The 20,000-nt window shown below is 46.1% G+C and overlaps 1 protein-coding gene across 3 annotated transcripts in view; it reads left to right on the top strand.

The window, feature by feature from the left end:
- LOC143293117 (uncharacterized) overlaps window positions 1-18,285 on the top strand; it is a 21,501-nt gene extending 3,216 nt beyond the window's left edge. The window contains exons 3-4 of one of the 3 annotated variants that reach the window (XM_076604026.1): window positions 14,551-14,657; window positions 17,818-18,285. In XM_076604026.1, the coding sequence (XP_076460141.1) occupies window positions 14,551-14,657; window positions 17,818-18,176 (466 nt within the window). In that variant the 3' untranslated portion in view covers window positions 18,177-18,285. Of the gene's footprint in view, window positions 1-14,550; window positions 14,658-17,814 lie in introns of all 3 variants that reach the window. The other 2 variants (XM_076604025.1, XM_076604024.1) reach the window with 2 other exon arrangements.
- The last annotated feature ends 1,715 nt before the right edge of the window (window positions 18,286-20,000 follow it).

The raw sequence follows: 20,000 nt of genomic DNA, 5'->3' as shown, positions 1-20,000 counted from the left end.
TCATCCTCTTCTAACTTCACAGCCGTTGGGAAAGGTTTCCTCCTCCGCCTGGTCCGTCGTTGGGAGACTTCACATGCGGCAGGTAGTACTGGGTTACATGGTACCAATAGCAAGGGCTATGCTCCTGACCTGCCCCTGACCTGACTCGGTTTCCAATGACAGAAGTGAGAAAAGGCTGTAAATTAGACTCGCCAAACTAGTTGATGAATAATTACTTTTAATGTTCCTTTCGGACATTTGGTTTCAGAAGCAGATTGTAATGAATGCATAAATTCAAAAGTGTTTTTTGTTGTTGTTTAAAATCTTAAATTTTGCCAAACACACAAGTGAAGATTTGAAACATGTCCCAGATTTCTGTAGTGGCCTGTGTATAAACCAGATGTGGAAATGTATGACAGTCCAATCTGTCCGTGGTACAACGTGAACCGGATTTTGGAGTCAGATGCAGTCAAAAAACATTGAATTTGTTTCAAGTTACTGGTTTTTGCAGTGACTATTCTTGTTTTGTATGTAATCACTTGTTTTTGTGTGCCTCGTGTCACGACAGACTGATGTGAAAATGAAGAAAAACAATGATGTGCAATAAAATAATAAAATGATGTGAGTGTTAGAGTGTGGTCATGTAGGTATGTGTGTGGTTGTGCAAGGATGGAACAATCCAGTGATTTCACAGCATTGGTTCTGCAACAACACCCTCACAAGATAAGTATCCCAAAATACAATAATATATATGTTGTAGTGGCTACATCGTGGTGATCTTGCTGTCTGTGTGTCTGTTGTAGTGGCTACATCAAGGTGATCTTGCTGTCTGTGTGTTGTAGTGGCTACATCAAGGTGATCTTGCTGTCTGTGTGTTGTAGTGGCTACATCATGGTGATCTTGCTGTCTGTGTGTCTGTTGTGGCTACATCATGGTGATCTTGCTGTCTGTGTGTCTGTTGTAGTGGCTACATCAAGGTGATCTTGCTGTCTGTGTGTCTGTTGTAGTGGCTACATCAAGGTGATCTTGCTGTCTGTGTGTCTGTTGTAGTGGCTACATCAAGGTGATCTTGCTGTCTGTGTGTTGTAGTGGCTACATCAAGGTGATCTTGTTGTCTGTTGTGGCTACATCAAGGTGATCTTGTTGTCTGTGTGTCTGTTGTAGTGGCTACATCAAGGTGATCTTGCTGTCTGTGTGTTGTAGTGGCTACATCAAGGTGATCTTGCTGTCTGTGTGTTGTAGTGGCTACATCATGGTGATCTTGCTGTCTGTGTGTCTGTTGTAGTGGCTACATCGTGGTGATCTTGCTGTCTGTGTGTCTGTTGTAGTGGCTACATCGTGGTGATCTTGTTGTCTGTGTGTTGTAGTGGCTACATCAAGGTGATCTTGTTGTCTGTGTGTTGTAGTGGCTACATCGTGGTGATCTTGTTGTCTGTGTGTTGTAGTGGTTACATCATGGTGATCTTGCTGTCTGTGTGTTGTAGTGGCTACATCGTGGTGATCTTGTTGTCTGTGTGTCTGTTGTGGCTACATCATGGTGATCTTGCTGTCTGTGTGTTGTAGTGGCTACATCGTGGTGATCTTGTTGTCTGTGTGTTGTAGTGGCTACATCAAGGTGATCTTGTTGTCTGTGTGTTGTAGTGGCTACATCGTGGTGATCTTGTTGTCTGTGTGTTGTAGTGGTTACATCATGGTGATCTTGCTGTCTGTGTGTTGTAGTGGCTACATCATGGTGATCTTGCTGTCTGTGTGTCTGTTGTGGCTACATCATGGTGATCTTGCTGTCTGTGTGTCTGTTGTAGTGGCTACATCGTGGTGATCTTGCTGTCTGTGTGTCTGTTGTAGTGGCTACATCGTGGTGATCTTGTTGTCTGTGTGTTGTAGTGGCTACATCGTGGTGATCTTGCTGTCTGTGTGTCTGTTGTAGTGGCTACATCAAGGTGATCTTGCTGTCTGTGTGTCTGTTGTAGTGGCTACATCAAGGTGATCTTGCTGTCTGTGTGTTGTAGTGGTTACATCAAGGTGATCTTGCTGTCTGTGTGTTGTAGTGGTTACATCAAGGTGATCTTGCTGTCTGTGTGTTGCAGTGGCTACATCAAGGTGATCTTGCTGTCTGTGTGTTGTAGTGGCTACATCAAGGTGATCTTGCTGTCTGTGTGTTGCAGTGGCTACATCATGGTGATCTTGCTGTCTGTGTGTTGCAGTGGCTACATCGTGGTGATCTTGCTGTCTGTGTGTTGTAGTGGCTACATCGTGGTGATCTTGCTGTCTGTGTGTTGCAGTGGCTACATCATGGTGATCTTGCTGTCTGTGTGTCTGTTGTAGTGGCTACATCATGGTGATCTTGCTGTCTGTGTGTTGTAGTGGCTACATCAAGGTGATCTTGCTGTCTGTGTGTTGCAGTGGCTACATCGTGGTGATCTTGCTGTCTGTGTGTTGTAGTGGCTACATCGTGGTGATCTTGCTGTCTGTGTGTTGTAGTGGCTACATCATGGTGATCTTGCTGTCTGTGTGTCTGTTGTAGTGGCTACATCATGGTGATCTTGCTGTCTGTGTGTCTGTTGTAGTGGCTACATCGTGGTGATCTTGCTGTCTGTGTGTTGCAGTGGCTACATCATGGTGATCTTGCTGTCTGTGTGTTGTAGTGGTTACATCATGGTGATCTTGTTGTCTGTGTGTTGTAGTGGCTACATCAAGGTGATCTTGCTGTCTGTGTGTTGCAGTGGCTACATCGTGGTGATCTTGCTGTCTGTGTGTTGTAGTGGCTACATCGTGGTGATCTTGCTGTCTGTGTGTTGTAGTGGCTACATCATGGTGATCTTGTTGTCTGTGTGTTGTAGTGGCTACATCGTGGTGATCTTGCTGTCTGTGTGTTGTAGTGGCTACATCATGGTGATCTTGCTGTCTGTGTGTTGTAGTGGCTACATCAAGGTGATCTTGCTGTCTGTGTGTTGCACTGGCTACATCATGGTGATCTTGCTGTCTGTGTGTTGTAGTGGCTACATCAAGGTGATCTTGCTGTCTGTGTGTCTGTTGTGGCTACATCAAGGTGATCTTGTTGTCTGTGTGTCTGTTGTAGTGGCTACATCAAGGTGATCTTGCTGTCTGTGTGTTGTAGTGGCTACATCAAGGTGATCTTGTTGTCTGTTGTGGCTACATCAAGGTGATCTTGTTGTCTGTGTGTCTGTTGTAGTGGCTACATCAAGGTGATCTTGCTGTCTGTGTGTTGTAGTGGCTACATCAAGGTGATCTTGTTGTCTGTGTGTCTGTTGTGGTTACATCAAGGTGATCTTGTTGTCTGTGTGTCTGTTGTGGCTACATCAAGGTGATCTTGCTGTCTGTGTGTCTGTTGTAGTGGCTACATCAAGGTGATCTTGTTGTCTGTGTGTTGTAGTGGTTACATCAAGGTGATCTTGCCGTCTGTGTGTTGTAGTGGCTACATCAAGGTGATCTTGTTGTCTGTGTGTCTGTTGTGGCTACATCAAGGTGATCTTGTTGTCTGTGTGTCTGTTGTAGTGGCTACATCGTGGTGATCTTGTTGTCTGTGTGTTGTAGTGGCTACATCGTGGTGATCTTGCTGTCTGTGTGTCTGTTGTAGTGGCTACATCAAGGTGATCTTGCTGTCTGTGTGTCTGTTGTAGTGGCTACATCAAGGTGATCTTGCTGTCTGTGTGTTGTAGTGGTTACATCAAGGTGATCTTGCTGTCTGTGTGTTGTAGTGGTTACATCAAGGTGATCTTGCTGTCTGTGTGTTGCAGTGGCTACATCAAGGTGATCTTGCTGTCTGTGTGTTGTAGTGGCTACATCAAGGTGATCTTGCTGTCTGTGTGTTGCAGTGGCTACATCATGGTGATCTTGCTGTCTGTGTGTTGCAGTGGCTACATCGTGGTGATCTTGCTGTCTGTGTGTTGTAGTGGCTACATCGTGGTGATCTTGCTGTCTGTGTGTTGCAGTGGCTACATCATGGTGATCTTGCTGTCTGTGTGTCTGTTGTAGTGGCTACATCATGGTGATCTTGCTGTCTGTGTGTTGTAGTGGCTACATCAAGGTGATCTTGCTGTCTGTGTGTTGCAGTGGCTACATCGTGGTGATCTTGCTGTCTGTGTGTTGTAGTGGCTACATCGTGGTGATCTTGCTGTCTGTGTGTTGTAGTGGCTACATCATGGTGATCTTGCTGTCTGTGTGTCTGTTGTAGTGGCTACATCATGGTGATCTTGCTGTCTGTGTGTCTGTTGTAGTGGCTACATCGTGGTGATCTTGCTGTCTGTGTGTTGTAGTGGCTACATCATGGTGATCTTGCTGTCTGTGTGTTGTAGTGGTTACATCATGGTGATCTTGTTGTCTGTGTGTTGTAGTGGCTACATCAAGGTGATCTTGCTGTCTGTGTGTTGTAGTGGCTACATCATGGTGATCTTGCTGTCTGTGTGTCTGTTGTAGTGGCTACATCATGGTGATCTTGCTGTCTGTGTGTTGTAGTGGCTACATCAAGGTGATCTTGCTGTCTGTGTGTTGCAGTGGCTACATCGTGGTGATCTTGCTGTCTGTGTGTTGTAGTGGCTACATCGTGGTGATCTTGCTGTCTGTGTGTTGTAGTGGCTACATCATGGTTATCTTGCTGTCTGTGTGTCTGTTGTAGTGGCTACATCATGGTGATCTTGCTGTCTGTGTGTCTGTTGTAGTGGCTACATCGTGGTGATCTTGCTGTCTCTGTGTTGTAGTGGCTACATCAAGGTGATCTTGCTGTCTGTGTGTTGTAGTGGCTACATCAAGGTGATCTTGCTGTCTGTGTGTTGTAGTGGCTACATCATGGTGATCTTGCTGTCTGTGTGTCTGTTGTGGCTACATCATGGTGATCTTGCTGTCTGTGTGTCTGTTGTGGCTACATCAAGGTGATCTTGTTGTCTGTGTGTCTGTTGTAGTGGCTACATCAAGGTGATCTTGCTGTCTGTGTGTTGTAGTGGCTACATCAAGGTGATCTTGTTGTCTGTGTGTCTGTTGTGGCTACATCAAGGTGATCTTGTTGTCTGTGTGTCTGTTGTAGTGGCTACATCGTGGTGATCTTGTTGTCTGTGTGTTGTAGTGGCTACATCGTGGTGATCTTGCTGTCTGTGTGTCTGTTGTAGTGGCTACATCAAGGTGATCTTGCTGTCTGTGTGTCTGTTGTAGTGGCTACATCAAGGTGATCTTGCTGTCTGTGTGTTGTAGTGGTTACATCAAGGTGATCTTGCTGTCTGTGTGTTGTAGTGGTTACATCAAGGTGATCTTGCTGTCTGTGTGTTGCAGTGGCTACATCATGGTGATCTTGCTGTCTGTGTGTTGTAGTGGCTACATCAAGGTGATCTTGTTGTCTGTGTGTCTGTTGTAGTGGCTACATCATGGTGATCTTGTTGTCTGTGTGTTGTAGTGGCTACATCATGGTGATCTTGCTGTCTGTGTGTTGCAGTGGCTACATCGTGGTGATCTTGCTGTCTGTGTGTTGTAGTGGCTACATCAAGGTGATCTTGCTGTCTGTGTGTTGCAGTGGCTACATCAAGGTGATCTTGCTGTCTGTGTTTTGTAGTGGCTACATCATGGTGATCTTGCTGTCTGTGTGTTGCAGTGGCTACATCAAGGTGATCTTGCTGTCTGTGTGTTGTAGTGGCTACATCATGGTGATCTTGCTGTCTGTGTGTTGCAGTGGCTACATCGTGGTGATCTTGCTGTCTGTGTGTTGTAGTGGCTACATCGTGGTGATCTTGCTGTCTGTGTGTTGCAGTGGCTACATCAAGGTGATCTTGCTGTCTGTGTGTCTGTTGTAGTGGCTACATCAAGGTGATCTTGCTGTCTGTGTGTCTGTTGTAGTGGCTACATCAAGGTGATCTTGCTGTCTGTGTGTTGTAGTGGTTACATCAAGGTGATCTTGCTGTCTGTGTGTTGTAGTGGTTACATCAAGGTGATCTTGCTGTCTGTGTGTTGCAGTGGCTACATCAAGGTGATCTTGCTGTCTGTGTGTTGTAGTGGCTACATCAAGGTGATCTTGCTGTCTGTGTGTTGTAGTGGCTACATCATGGTGATCTTGCTGTCTGTGTGTCTGTTGTAGTGGCTACATCATGGTGATCTTGCTGTCTGTGTGTTGTAGTGGCTACATCAAGGTGATCTTGCTGTCTGTGTGTTGCAGTGGCTACATCGTGGTGATCTTGCTGTCTGTGTGTTGTAGTGGCTACATCGTGGTGATCTTGCTGTCTGTGTGTTGTAGTGGCTACATCATGGTGATCTTGCTGTCTGTGTGTCTGTTGTAGTGGCTACATCATGGTGATCTTGCTGTCTGTGTGTCTGTTGTAGTGGCTACATCGTGGTGATCTTGCTGTCTGTGTGTTGTAGTGGCTACATCATGGTGATCTTGCTGTCTGTGTGTTGTAGTGGTTACATCATGGTGATCTTGTTGTCTGTGTGTTGTAGTGGCTACATCAAGGTGATCTTGCTGTCTGTGTGTTGTAGTGGCTACATCATGGTGATCTTGCTGTCTGTGTGTCTGTTGTAGTGGCTACATCGTGGTGATCTTGCTGTCTGTGTGTTGTAGTGGCTACATCGTGGTGATCTTGTTGTCTGTGTGTCTGTTGTAGTGGTTACATCAAGGTGATCTTGTTGTCTGTGTGTTGTAGTGGCTACATCATGGTGATGTTGCTGTCTGTGTGTTGTAGTGGCTACATCAAGGTGATCTTGCTGTCTGTGTGTTGTAGTGGCTACATCAAGGTGATCTTGTTGTCTGTGTGTCTGTTGTAGTGGCTACATCAAGGTGATCTTGCTGTCTGTGTGTCTGTTGTAGTGGCTACATCATGGTGATCTTGCTGTCTGTGTGTTGTAGTGGCTACATCATGGTGATCTTGTTGTCTGTGTGTTGTAGTGGCTACATCAAGGTGATCTTGCTGTCTGTGTGTTGTAGTGGCTACATCGTGGTGATCTTGCTGTCTGTGTGTCTGTTGTGGCTACATCAAGGTGATCTTGCTGTCTGTGTGTCTGTTGTAGTGGCTACATCATGGTGATCTTGCTGTCTGTGTGTTGTAGTGGCTACATCATGGTGATCTTGCTGTCTGTGTGTTGTAGTGGCTACATCGTGGTGATCTTGCTGTCTGTGTGTTGTAGTGGCTACATCAAGGTGATCTTGCTGTCTGTGTGTTGTAGTGGCTACATCGTGGTGATCTTGTTGTCTGTGTGTCTGTTGTAGTGGCTACATCAAGGTGATCTTGCTGTCTGTGTGTCTGTTGTAGTGGCTACATCATGGTGATCTTGCTGTCTGTGTGTTGTAGTGGCTACATCATGGTGATCTTGTTGTCTGTGTGTTGTAGTGGCTACATCAAGGTGATCTTGTTGTCTGTGTGTCTGTTGTAGTGGCTACATCAAGGTGATCTTGCTGTCTGTGTGTCTGTTGTAGTGGCTACATCATGGTGATCTTGCTGTCTGTGTGTTGTAGTGGCTACATCGTGGTGATCTTGCTGTCTGTGTGTCTGTTGTAGTGGCTACATCAAGGTGATCTTGCTGTCTGTGTGTCTGTTGTAGTGGCTACATCGTGGTGATCTTGCTGTCTGTGTGTCTGTTGTAGTGGCTACATCAAGGTGATCTTGCTGTCTGTGTGTCTGTTGTAGTGGCTACATCGTGGTGATCTTGTTGTCTGTGTGTTGTAGTGGCTACATCATGGTGATCTTGTTGTCTGTGTGTCTGTTGTAGTGGCTACATCAAGGTGATCTTGCTGTCTGTGTGTCTGTTGTAGTGGCTACATCATGGTGATCTTGCTGTCTGTGTGTTGTAGTGGCTACATCATGGTGATCTTGTTGTCTGTGTGTTGTAGTGGCTACATCAAGGTGATCCTGCTGTCTGTGTGTTGTAGTGGCTACATCATGGTGATCTTGTTGTCTGTGTGTTGTAGTGGCTACATCGTGGTGATCTTGCTGTCTGTCTGTGTGTTGTAGTGGCTACATCGTGGTGATCTTGCTGTCTGTGTGTTGTAGTGGCTACATCATGGTGATCTTGCTGTCTGTGTGTTGTAGTGGCTACATCGTGGTGATCTTGCTGTCTGTGTGTCTGTTGTAGTGGCTACATCAAGGTGATCTTGCTGTCTGTGTGTTGTAGTGGCTACATCGTGGTGATCTTGCTGTCTGTGTGTTGTAGTGGCTACATCGTGGTGATCTTGTTGTCTGTGTGTCTGTTGTGGCTACATCGTGGTGATCTTGTTGTCTGTGTGTCTGTTGTAGTGGCTACATCATGGTGATCTTGTTGTCTGTGTGTCTGTTGTGGCTACATCGTGGTGATCTTGTTGTCTGTGTGTCTGTTGTAGTGGCTACATCATGGTGATCTTGCTGTCTGTCTGTGTGTTGTAGTGGCTACATCAAGGTGATCTTGCTGTCTGTGTGTCTGTTGTAGTGGCTACATCATGGTGATCTTGTTGTCTGTGTGTCTGTTGTAGTGGCTACATCATGGTGATCTTGTTGTCTGTGTGTCTGTTGTAGTGGCTACATCAAGGTGATCTTGCTGTCTGTGTGTCTGTTGTAGTGGCTACATCAAGGTGATCCTGCTGTCTGTGTGTTGTAGTGGCTACATCAAGGTGATCTTGCTGTCTGTGTGTTGTAGTGGCTACATCAAGGTGATCTTGTTGTCTGTGTGTCTGTTGTAGTGGCTATATCAAGGTGATCTTGCTGTCTGTGTGTTGTAGTGGCTACATCGTGGTGATCTTGCTGTCTGTGTGTTGTAGTGGCTACATCGTGGTGATCTTGTTGTCTGTGTGTCTGTTGTAGTGGCTATATCAAGGTGATCTTGCTGTCTGTGTGTTGTAGTGTCTACATCGTGGTGATCTTGTTGTCTCTGTGTTGTAGTGGCTACATCGTGGTGATCTTGCTGTCTGTCTGTGTGTTGTAGTGGCTACATCAAGGTGATCTTGCTGTCTGTGTGTTGTAGTGGCTACATCATGGTGATCTTGTTGTCTGTGTGTCTGTTGTAGTGGCTACATCAAGGTGATCTTGCTGTCTGTGTGTTGTAGTGGCTACATCATGGTGATCTTGCTGTCTGTGTGTTGTTGTGGCTACATCAAGGTGATCTTGCTGTCTGTGTGTTGTAGTGGCTACATCAAGGTGATCTTGTTGTCTGTGTGTCTGTTGTAGTGGCTACATCATGGTGATCTTGCTGTCTGTGTGTTGTAGTGGCTACATCGTGGTGTATCTCTTTCTCTATGTGTGTGTGTGTGTGTGTGTGTGTGTGTGTTCAGGTTCGCAGTGATCCCTGCTGTGGTGGGCTCCATCATGGGGCTGATCGTCCTGTTGTTGTGTGCTATTGTTCTTGCTGCTGTGTCTGTGTGCTACACATGTGATCTTGCTGTTGGTGGTCGTTGTAGTGGCTACTCTGTATCTCTGCTGTCTGTCTGTAGTGGTAACATGTGATTTGTGTCTGTGTGTTGAGTGGTACATTGTGACTTGCTGTCTTGTGTTGTATGCTACATCGTGATCTTGCTGTCTGTGTGTTGTAGGGCTACATAGGTGATCTTGCTGTCTGTGTGTTGTAGGGTACATCAAGGTATCTTGCTGTCTGTGTTTGTAGTGGTACATCAAGTGATCTTGCGTCTGTGTTTGCAGTGGTACATCGGTGACTTGCTGTCTGTGTGTTGTGTGGCTAATCAGTGATCTTGCTGTCTGTGTGTGAGTGGCTACATCTGGTGATCTTGCTGTCTGTGTGTTGAGTGGTACATCTGGATCTTGCTGCTGTGTGTTGTAGTGTACTCGTGGTGACTTGCTGTCTGTGTGTTGCAGTGCTACATCTGTGATCTTGCTGTCTGTGTGTTGTAGTGGTACTCATGGTGATCTGTGTCTGTGTGTTGTAGTGTACATAAGTGATCTTGCGTCTGTGTGTTGATGCTACACGTGGTGATCTGCTGTTGTGTGTGTAGTGGCTACATCGTGTGATCTCTGTCTGTGTTGTAGGTACACATGGTGATCTGTGTCGTGTGTTGGCTACATCTGTGATCTGCGTGTGTGTGTAGTGGACATCATGTACTTGCTGCTTGTGTTGTAGTGCACATCAAGTGTTGTGTCTGGTGTGCATGGTATATGTGATCTTGCTGCTGTGTGTGTATCTACATCAGTGATCTGCGTCTGGTGTTGTTGGGTACTCAGATGTGTCTTGGTTGTTATGCATCAAGTGATCTTGCTGTCTGTGTGTTTAGTGGTACATCAAGTGTTTTGTTGTGTACATAGGATTTGTTGGTGTTGTGTAGTGTATCAGGTGATCTTGCTGTTGTGTGTTTATGGCTACATCAGTGATCTTGTGTCTGTTGTCTGTTGTGGTTCATCATGATCTTGTTTCTGTGTCTGTTGTGCTACACAAGTGATTTGCTGCGTGTGTTGTTGTAGGGCTACTCAAGGATTGTTGTCTGGTGTAGTGTTACATCAGTTCTTGCGCTGTGGTTGTGCATCAGTGATCTGTTGTCTGTGTCTGTTTGGTACTCAGGGATCTTGTTGTCTGTTGTTTGTGGTCTCGGATTGTTGTCTGTGTGTGTTGGTAATGTGACTGCTGTCTTGTGTTGTGTGCACTAGTGATGCGCTTGTGGTGTTGTACATCAAGGATCTTGCGTGTGTGTTGTGTGGTTATCAGGTTTGTGTCTGTGTGTTGTAGGGTTCTCAAGGTGATCTTGTGGTGTGTGCAGTGGCTTCAGGGATTCTTCGTGGTTGTGGTACTCAAGTATGCGTTGTGTTCAGTGCTAATTGTATTGTCTGTGTGCAGGGCTACATCGTGGTCTTGCTGTCTGTGTGTTGAGGCTCATCGTGTATTGTTGTGTGGTGACATCATGGATTGCTGTCGTGTCTGTTTGTACTCATGGTGTCTTGCTGGTTGTAGTGGACTCAGTATCTTGCGTCTTGGTTGCGTGGCTACATCTGTGATCTGCCTGTGTGTGTAGTGGTCAGTGGTGATTGTGTCTGTGTGTAGTGTACATCATGGTGTCTGCTGTTTGTGTTTTTGCTACATCATGGTGTCTTGCGTCTGTGTGTCGTGTATGGCTACCGGATCTGCTGCTGTGTGTTGTCTCTGTGATTTGCTTCTTGTGTTAGTGTTACATGTGATTGTTGTCTGTTGTGTTGGCTAATCAGGTGATTGCTGTCTGTTTTGATGTACATCGGTGTCTTGCGTTGGTGTTGTTGTAGTGACTAGGACTGCGCGGTTGTAGTGCTACATCAAGGGATTGTGTCTGTTTGCTGCTATCGGGGATTTGCTGTTGTGTGTTGAGTGGTACAGGTGATCTTTGTCTGTGTGTGTGTGCTACATATGTATTTCTGCTGTGTTCTTGTAGTGATCAGTGATCTTGCTGTTGTGTGTGTAGTGGACATGGGTGATCTTGTGTCTTGTGTAGTGTATCAGGTATCTGTCTGTGTTAGGGCTCATCAGTGATCTTGCTCTTGTGTTAGTGGTATCATGTGATCTGTGTCTGTCTGTGTGGTACATCTGGACTGCGTTGTTTTGTTGTGGTCCAAGTGACTTGTGTTGTGGTCTGTGTAGTGGCTACTCAGTGATTGCTGTTGTGTTTGTGGTACATCAGTGTCTGTGTCTGTTGTCTTTGTGGTAATCAGTGATCTGTGCTGTGTGCTTGTAGTGCTACTGTGTGTCTTGTTGTCGGTTTAGGCATCGGATCTGTGTCTGTTTCTGTTGTATGCTATCAGGTATTGCTGTCTGGGTCTTTGGCTATCAAGTATTTGCTGTCTGGTTTGTAGTGTCATCAGGTGATCTGCTGTGGGTTGTAGTGGTTCTCAGTATCTTCTGTTGTGTGTTGCAGTGGACATCATGGTGATTGCGTCGTGTGTTGTAGTGTACTCAAGTTTTGTCGTGTGTGTGTAGTGGACTCATGTGCTTGTGTTGTGTTGTAGGGTACATCATGGATCTTGCTGTCTGGTTTCAGTGTACATGGGTGATCTTGCGTCTGTGTTGTAGTGGCTACAGTGATTGCTGTCTGTTGTTGCGGGTATAAGGTGATTCTGTTGGTTTTGTATGCTATATGTGATTGCTGTTGTTGTTGCAGTGGCTACTCAAGGATCTGCTTCTTGTGGAGTGGTACATTGGTGTCTGCTGTCTGTGTGTTGGTGCTAATGTGGATTGTGTTGTTGTTGTAGTGGTACTCGGTGATTGCTGTCTGTGTGTGCATGTACATCAAGGTCTGTGCTGTGTGTTGTTATGGTACATAGTGTCTGCGTTGTGCTGTTAGTGGACATCAAGGTGTCTTGTGTTGTGTGTGTATGTTATCAGGTGATTTGCTGTCTGTGTGTAGTTATCAGGTGATTTGTGTCTTGTGTTGCGTGGCTACATCAAGGGATTTCTGTCGGTTGTAGGGCTAATTGGGACTTGCTGTCGTTCTGTTAGGTATCTGTGATTTGTGTCGTGTGTGTGTGGCTCATCAGGTGTCTTGGTCTGTGTGTTGCAGTGGCTACATCGGTGTCTGTGCGTGTGTTGAGGGACTCGTGGTCTGTGTCTGTGTGTTGTAGTGTCATCTGGATCTTGCGTCGTGTTGTGTATGCTACATCAGGTTTGCTGTCTTTGTCGTGTAGTGGCTACTCGGTGTTTTGTGTTGTGTAGTGGAATTGGTACTTGCTGTGTGTGTTGTAGGGTTACATCATGTGATTTGTTGTCTTTGTATGGCTACTCAAGTGCTGCGCTGTGGTTGTAGTCACTCATGGTGATTGTGTCTGGTGTCTGTTGTAGTGTAACGTGGATTTGCTGTCTTGTTTGTAGTGGCTCATGTGGTTGTGTCTTGTGTGTGTATGTACTCAAGGTGATCTTGTGTCTGGTTGTAGTGGCTAAATGGGATGTGCTGTTGTGTGTTGTAGTGCTACATAAGTGATCTTCTGTCTGGTGTGAGGTACTCAGGGTTTGTGTCTGTGTTGTTAGTGGAATCAAGTATCTGCTGTCTGTGTGTTGTTGTAGGCTACATGGTGACTTGTGTTGTGTGTTGTATGGCTAATCATGTGACTTGTTGTCTGTGTGTGTATGGCTATAAGGGATCTGCTGTCTGTGGTGTGCTATCTGGTGTCTGCTCTTTGTCTGTGTGGATCAGTATCTTGCTGTCTGTCTGTTGGGTAATAGGGATCTTGCGTGTGTGTTGTTGCTACTAGGTGTCTTGCTGTCGTGTGTTAGTGGTACATCTTGATCTGCTGTCTGTTGTTGTAGTGTAATCAGGTGATCTGCTGTGTTGTTGCTACTCGGGGATTTGTTTGGTGTGTGTGGCTACATCAAGGTGATCTGCTGTTGTGGTCTGTTGTTGGCATCATGTGATCTTGCTGCTGGTGTTGTAGTGCTACTCTGGTGATGTTGTCTGTGTTTGTATGTACTCAGGTGCTTGTTCTGTTGTTGTGTAGTGCTCAGTCTGTGTTGTGTGCTGTTATGGCTCATGTGATCTTGCTTCTGTGTTTGTAGGCTACATGTGGTGTCTGCGTCGTGTGTTGTGTATGGCTCATAGTGATCTGCGTGGTTGTTTGGCTATCGTGTGATCTGCGTGTGTGTCTGTTTAGTGCTACCAGGTGCTTGCTTCTGTTGTTGTTTATGCTACTCGTGTGATCTGTTTCTGTGTTTATGTACATCATGTGATCTTGTGTTGGTTTGTTGTGTGTACTCAAGGTGATTTCTGTTGGTCGTGTAGTGGCTCAGTGATCTCGTCTGTGTGTTGTAGTGTATCAGTGATTGTCGGGTTGTAGGCTACTCAAGTGTCTCGTCTGGTGTTGTGGTACTCGGTGATCTTGTTTTGTGTTGTAGTGCTCATCGTGTATTTGTGTCTGTTGTGGTGTGTGCACTCGGGACTTGCTGTTGTTGTTGTTGTATCGGGATGCTTGTGTGTTGTAGTGGCCGGTTTGCGCTGGTGTTGTTAGTGTATCAGTCTTGCTGTCTTGGTGTAGGGCTAACGTGGTCTGCTGTCTGTGTTAGTGTACGTGTGATCTTGTTGTCTGTTGTCGTTGTGGTACATCGTGTGATTTGTGTTTGTTCGTTGTATGGCTACATCTGTGATCTTGTGTTGTGTGTTGTTGTGGATCTGTGTCTTGTGTCTGTTGTGATGTAATCAGTGATCTGCTGTCTTCTGTTTTGTAGTGGCTACATAAGGGATTGCGTCGTGGTTTGTATGGTAATTGGTATTTGTTGTGGTCTTGTGTGCTACATCAGGATGTTGTGTGTCGTTGTAGTGGCTACATAGTGTCTTGCTGCTGTGTGTGTTATGGTACATCAGATCTGCGTCTGTTGTGTGCTACATCAAGTGTTGGTCTGTGTGTTGTACATCAAGTGATCTGTTTGTTGTCTTGGAGTGCTACATCAAGGAGATCTTGCTGTCTGTGTTGTTGTAGTTGGCTACATCATGGTGATCTTGCTGTCTGTGATGTTGTTGTGGCTTACATCAAGGTGATCTTGCTGTCCCTGTGTGTTGTAGTGGCTACATCAAGGTGATTGCTTTGTTGTCTGTGTGTCTTGTTGTAGTGGCTACAATCATGGTGATCTTGCTGTCTGTGTGTTGTAGTGGCTACATCGTGGTGTATCTCTTTCTCTATGTGTGTGTGTGTGTGTGTGTGTGTGTGTGTTCAGGTTCGCAGTGATCCCTGCTGTGGTGGGCTCCATCATGGGGCTGATCGTCCTGTCTGTGTGTCTGTTGTTCATCTGCTGTGTCATCAGGCAGCAAAACATGCGCAGAGGTGAGCAGTGGATGCCACTCCTACCTCACTCTTCTTCTTAGAATAAAATATGTCTTTATTACCAAGTGTACCGGGGTCACAAGGAATATATATAATATACACAAACACAGATACAGTAGAAGTTAGGATACATACAAGTGCATATCAATATAAAAGTTTGTGCGAAGCTTAGCCCACTTTCAGTGACTGCTCAGTAGAAATCAACCATGATTTCTTTATTTAATTCCGAACTTTTTGAGGCGCCGAAGAAAGTACAGGCGCTGTTGTGCTTTCTTAACAAATTTTCCCGTATTTTTCTCCCATTTCAAATTGTTGGAAATAATCAGTCATAGAAATTTAAAGTCGCTAATGATCTCTACTTGCTTGTCTTTAATGACAAGTGGTAAGGGGTCAGATCTGGTTTTCCTGAAATCTAAAATTAATTCTTTTGTTTTTGATACATTTAGTTCTAAGTTGTTTTGATCACACCAGCTGACAAGTTCCAGTACTTCTTCCTATATTTTGACTCATTACTGTTCGTAATCAGCCCTTCTAGAGTTGTATCGTCGGCAAACTTGACCAGGTGTTACATTCATTACGAGTTGCACAGTCGTGTGAATAGTGAGTACAACAGTGGGGATAGAACACATCCTTGTGGGGTGCCTATGTTGAGAATGCATGTGGAGGAGGTGAGGTCACCAACTTTAACAACTTGCGGCCTGCATCTTAGAAAATTTGGGATCCATGCACAAATTGATTCAGGCAGTGAGAGGTCTTTCAGTTTAGGATATAGTTTTGATGGCACTATTGTGTTGAACGCAGAGCTGTAGTCAATGAATGTAGAGACCTATGCTAATGACATCTTCAACTGATCTGTTAGCTCTATAGACGAACTGAGAGGGATCAAAAGATGGAGGAATGCAGATTTTTAGGAAATGTAGAATCAAGCGTTCAAATGTTTTCATTACGACTGATGTTAAGGCAACGGGACGATAATCACTGACAACTGGGCTGTGCTTTTTTTGGAACAGGAATGATTTCTTAAAGCAGTGTGGCACCACACAAGACTGAAGGGACATGTTAAATATGTCAGTGAAGACACTAGATAGTTGGACGGCACACTTCCTTAAAAGGCCTGGTGAGATGTTGCCAGGGCCAGCGACTTGGACTATGAAAGGGGGAGTGGGGGTGATTTTGGGTGGAGCCACGTCAGAAGCAGACAATGGTTTGTCGAATCTGTAGTTGAATGTGTTGAGTTTGTCTGGAAGAGTTCTGTCAGTGCTGTCGACTGTCTGGTGGGTCATTTTATAATCAGTAATGTTCTGCAGTCCGGTCCATACATTCCTAGAATGACCTGTTTGCAGACAGGTCTTCTGTTTGTTTGTTTTTCTGATATAAAAACTTTGCCTTCTTAATGCATTTTTCAACACTTACTTTTGCCTTATTGTGGACTATTCTATCATAAGTTTCACGAAAAGCTCTCTCTTTTTCCTTTAGTTTTTCCCTAACAGCCCCGTTACACCAAATTTTGTCGTTTGGAAATATTTTGATATTTTTTGAGGGAATGCACACACTTTCACAGAATGAAATACAATCACACACTGTGTCGGTATATTCATTTAAGTCCCCAGCACAGTCTTTAAAAACATTCCAGTCTGTACATTCGAAACAGTCCTGCAAAATCTCTAAGGCAGGGGCCGACCATTGTTTTCATGACTGGTTTTTCAGCTTTCAGTTTTTGTTTGTAGACCGGCACCAGATACATCATGCTGTGGTTGGACTGTCCCAAAGGCACACGGCTGATCGAGTGGTACGCCTTCTTGATGGAGGTGTAGCAGTAATCCAGGGTCTTGTCACCACGTGTTGGACAGTCCACTTGCTGGTACAGCTTCGGCATTTCTTTCTTGACGCTGGCTTTGTTGAATTCACCAGCAACAATGACGATGAAATCGGGCCAACTGTTCTCACACTTGATTATTTCGTCTGCTAGAAGACCAAGTGCGGCGGAGAGGTTCGCTGTGGGATGGATGTACACAGCGATCAGCGTCACTGAGGGAATTTCGCGTGGGAGGTAGAAGGGTCGGCACTGGAAGGTTAGGAACTCCACATCAGGGAAGCAGGCATGCGACAGCACTTTGACATCGCAGCACCAGCGTGTGTTGACGAAGACCACACACCGCCGCTCCTTTACTTGCCTGAGTCAGCAGTGCCGTCAGCTCTGTGTACAGTGAAGCCTGGTGGTTGAACGGCGCTGTCAGGGATGTCCGGGTTAAGCCATGTTTCAGTGAAACAAAACACAGAGCACTCTTTGTAGTTTCTCCTCGTCTGAATATTACATGTGAGTTCTTCAATTTTGTTGGGTAGAGATCTAACGTTGGACAGGAACATACTGGGTAGAGGTGGGCGAAAACTTCGTTGGCTTAACCTTGAAAGGGCCCCACCTCGCTTTCCGCATTTCCTCGCGGACTGAGCGTTGCGTGTCGAATCTGACCGGTCGGTGTTCATTGACAGTTGTAAATCATGATAGAGTGAGTTGAAGTGAGATCTCAATACACTGGACTCACCTACCTGTTCCCTAACACACAGCAGCATGTCATGATCATACTGTAAGATCGCATCTTCAGTGTTGACAATCTTCAGCAGTCCATTGCTAATGTACCATGATGACTTTTTCAACTCCTTGTTAAATAGTCCAGTTGGTTCGCTGTTATAGTTGTTAGTTTTTCATTAGAAATATGTTATATTGTTATGCTTTTTTTTTTTTTTTAAACAAAACTTATATCAATAATTTTCTATATGTCAGTAACATAGACACAAACCGTGGCGCGCGCGCGCGCGCACGCACACATACTTCCACTTACTCGCATGCGTACACAGTAATTTCTCTCTCTCATTCTCTCTTTCCCCACCCCCCACACTCGATTTTTTTCCTACCCTCGTCTAATATCACTTAAGTGAAAAGACGTTAAAGTAAAGAAAGAACAGCTGTTTCCCTAACACACATAAACAGAATTAAACACAAAATAAACAGGACAGCTATCCCCGTGTTGCCATTGGTCAGTGCCATCTTGAATAAATATTAATATATTGATATAATTGATATTCTTCTTGTCGTCGTCGTTGTTGTTGTTCTTGCTATTGTCATTTTTAGATGTTATTATTCATATCTGTCGACCAGCAGGGGCAATGGCGGGGCCTGGCTATCCTGGCAATCCTGGCTATCCTGGCTATCCTCCGCGAGGAGGGGGTCCCACGTTCGTCACCACCACCAGTGGCTACAACTACTCCACCGGCTACCCGCCTGGCAGTGTGCAGTACCCCGGACACGGCGCGGGGGTGGCCTTCCAACACCCTCACCACCACCACAGCACTGGTGGCGGGTGGAGCAGCGGGGACGGGGGGTGGGATGGTGGTGACTGTGGTGGGGGTGGGTGGGGTGGTGGTGGTGATAGTGGTGGTGGTGGTGGTGGTGGTGGATGTGACAGTGGTGGTGGTGGTGGTGGGTGTGACAGTGGTGGTGGTGGTGGTGGGTGTGATTAAATTTTTTTTGAGTGGGGTGGCGTGTGTCTGTGTGGAGGAGGAATATTGGTACTGGTGGAAGACATTTTGTTAAAGTATTAATTTTCACATGTGTATGTTATGGCTCAGAAGGTAGGATAGGAGGGGGAGATGATTGTTGGGGTGGAGGAAACAGGGGAGGGGGAGATGATTGTTGGGGTGGAGAGGAAACAGGGGAGGGGGAGATGATTGTTGGGGTGGAGAGGAAACAGAGGGGGAGATGATTGTTGGGGTGGAGAGGGAACAGGGGAGGGGGAGATGATTGTTGGGGTGGAGAGGAAACAGAGGGGGAGATGATTGTTGGGGTGGAGAGGAAACAGAGGGGGAGATGATTGTTGGGGTGGAGAGGAAACAGGGGAGGGGGAGATGATTGTTGGGGTGGAGAGGAAACAGGGGAAACAGAGGGGGAGATGATTGTTGGGGTGGAGAGGGAACAGGGGAGGGGGAGATGATTGTTGGGGTGGAGAGGAAACAGAGAGGGAGATGATTGTTGGGGTGGAGAGGAAACAGAGGAGGAGATGATTGTTGGGGTGGAGAGGAAACAGAGAGGGAGATGATTGTTGGGGTGGAGAGGAAACAGAGGAAACAGAGGGGGAGATGATTGTTGGGGTGGAGAGGAAACAGAGAGGGAGATGATTGTTGGGGTGGAGAGGAAACAGAGGAAACAGAGGGGGAGATGATTGTTGGGGTGGAGAGGAAACAGAGGGGGAGATGATTGTTGGGGTGGAGAGGAAACAGAGGAGGGGGAGATGATTGTTGGGGTGGAGAGGAAACAGAGGAAACAGAGGGGGAGATGATTGTTGGGGTGGAGAGGAAACAGAGAGGGAGATGATTGTTGGGGTGGAGAGGAAACAGAGGAAACAGAGGGGGAGATGATTGTTGGGGTGGAGAGGAAACAGAGAGGGAGATGATTGTTGGGGTGGAGAGGAAACAGAGGAAACAGAGGGGGAGATGATTGTTGGGGTGGAGAGGAAACAGAGAGGGAGATGATTGTTGGGGTGGAGAGGAAACAGAGGAAACAGAGGGGGAGATGATTGTTGGGGTGGAGAGGAAACAGAGGGGGAGATGATTGTTGGGGTGGAGAGGGAACAGGGGAGGGGGAGATGATTGTTGGGGTGGAGAGGAAACAGAGGGGGAGATGATTGTTGGGGTGGAGAGGAAACAGAGGAGGAGATGATTGTTGGGGTGGAGAGGAAACAGAGGAGGGGGAGATGATTGTTGGGGTGGAGAGGAAACAGAGGGGGAGATGATTGTTGGGGTGGAGAGGAAACAGGGGAAACAGGGGAGGGGGAGATGATTGTTGGGGTGGAGAGGAAACAGAGGAAACAGAGGGGGAGATGATTGTTGGGGTGGAGAGGAAACAGAGGAGGAGATGATTGTTGGGGTGGAGAGGAAACAGAGGAGGAGATGATTGTTGGGGTGGAGAGGAAACAGAGGGGGAGATGATTGTTGGAGTGGAGAGGAAACAGACGGGGAGATGATTGTTGGGGTGGAGAGGGAACAGAGAGGGAGATGATTGTTGGAGTGGAGAGGGAACAGAGGGGGAGATGATTGTTGGGGTGGAGGAAACAGGGAAGGTGGAGAGTCAAATCGAAAGCTGATCACTGAAGTTGATAGAGGTAAAAACAAAGAAAACTAACGAAAGTTATTTATGAGTGACAAGTCATCAGTCTCTTGCCAGCAACATCTGATTGTCATCAGTCTCTTGCCAGCAACATCTGATTGTCATCAGTCTCTTGCCAGCAACGTCTGATTGTCATCAGTCTCTTGCCAGCAACGTCTGATTGTCATCAGTCTCTTGCCTGC

The sequence above is a fragment of the Babylonia areolata genome, chromosome 18 (assembly GCF_041734735.1).
Source record: "Babylonia areolata isolate BAREFJ2019XMU chromosome 18, ASM4173473v1, whole genome shotgun sequence".
NCBI lineage: Eukaryota > Metazoa > Mollusca > Gastropoda > Neogastropoda > Buccinidae > Babylonia > Babylonia areolata.
This window is presented reverse-complemented; position numbering and strand designations above follow the sequence as displayed.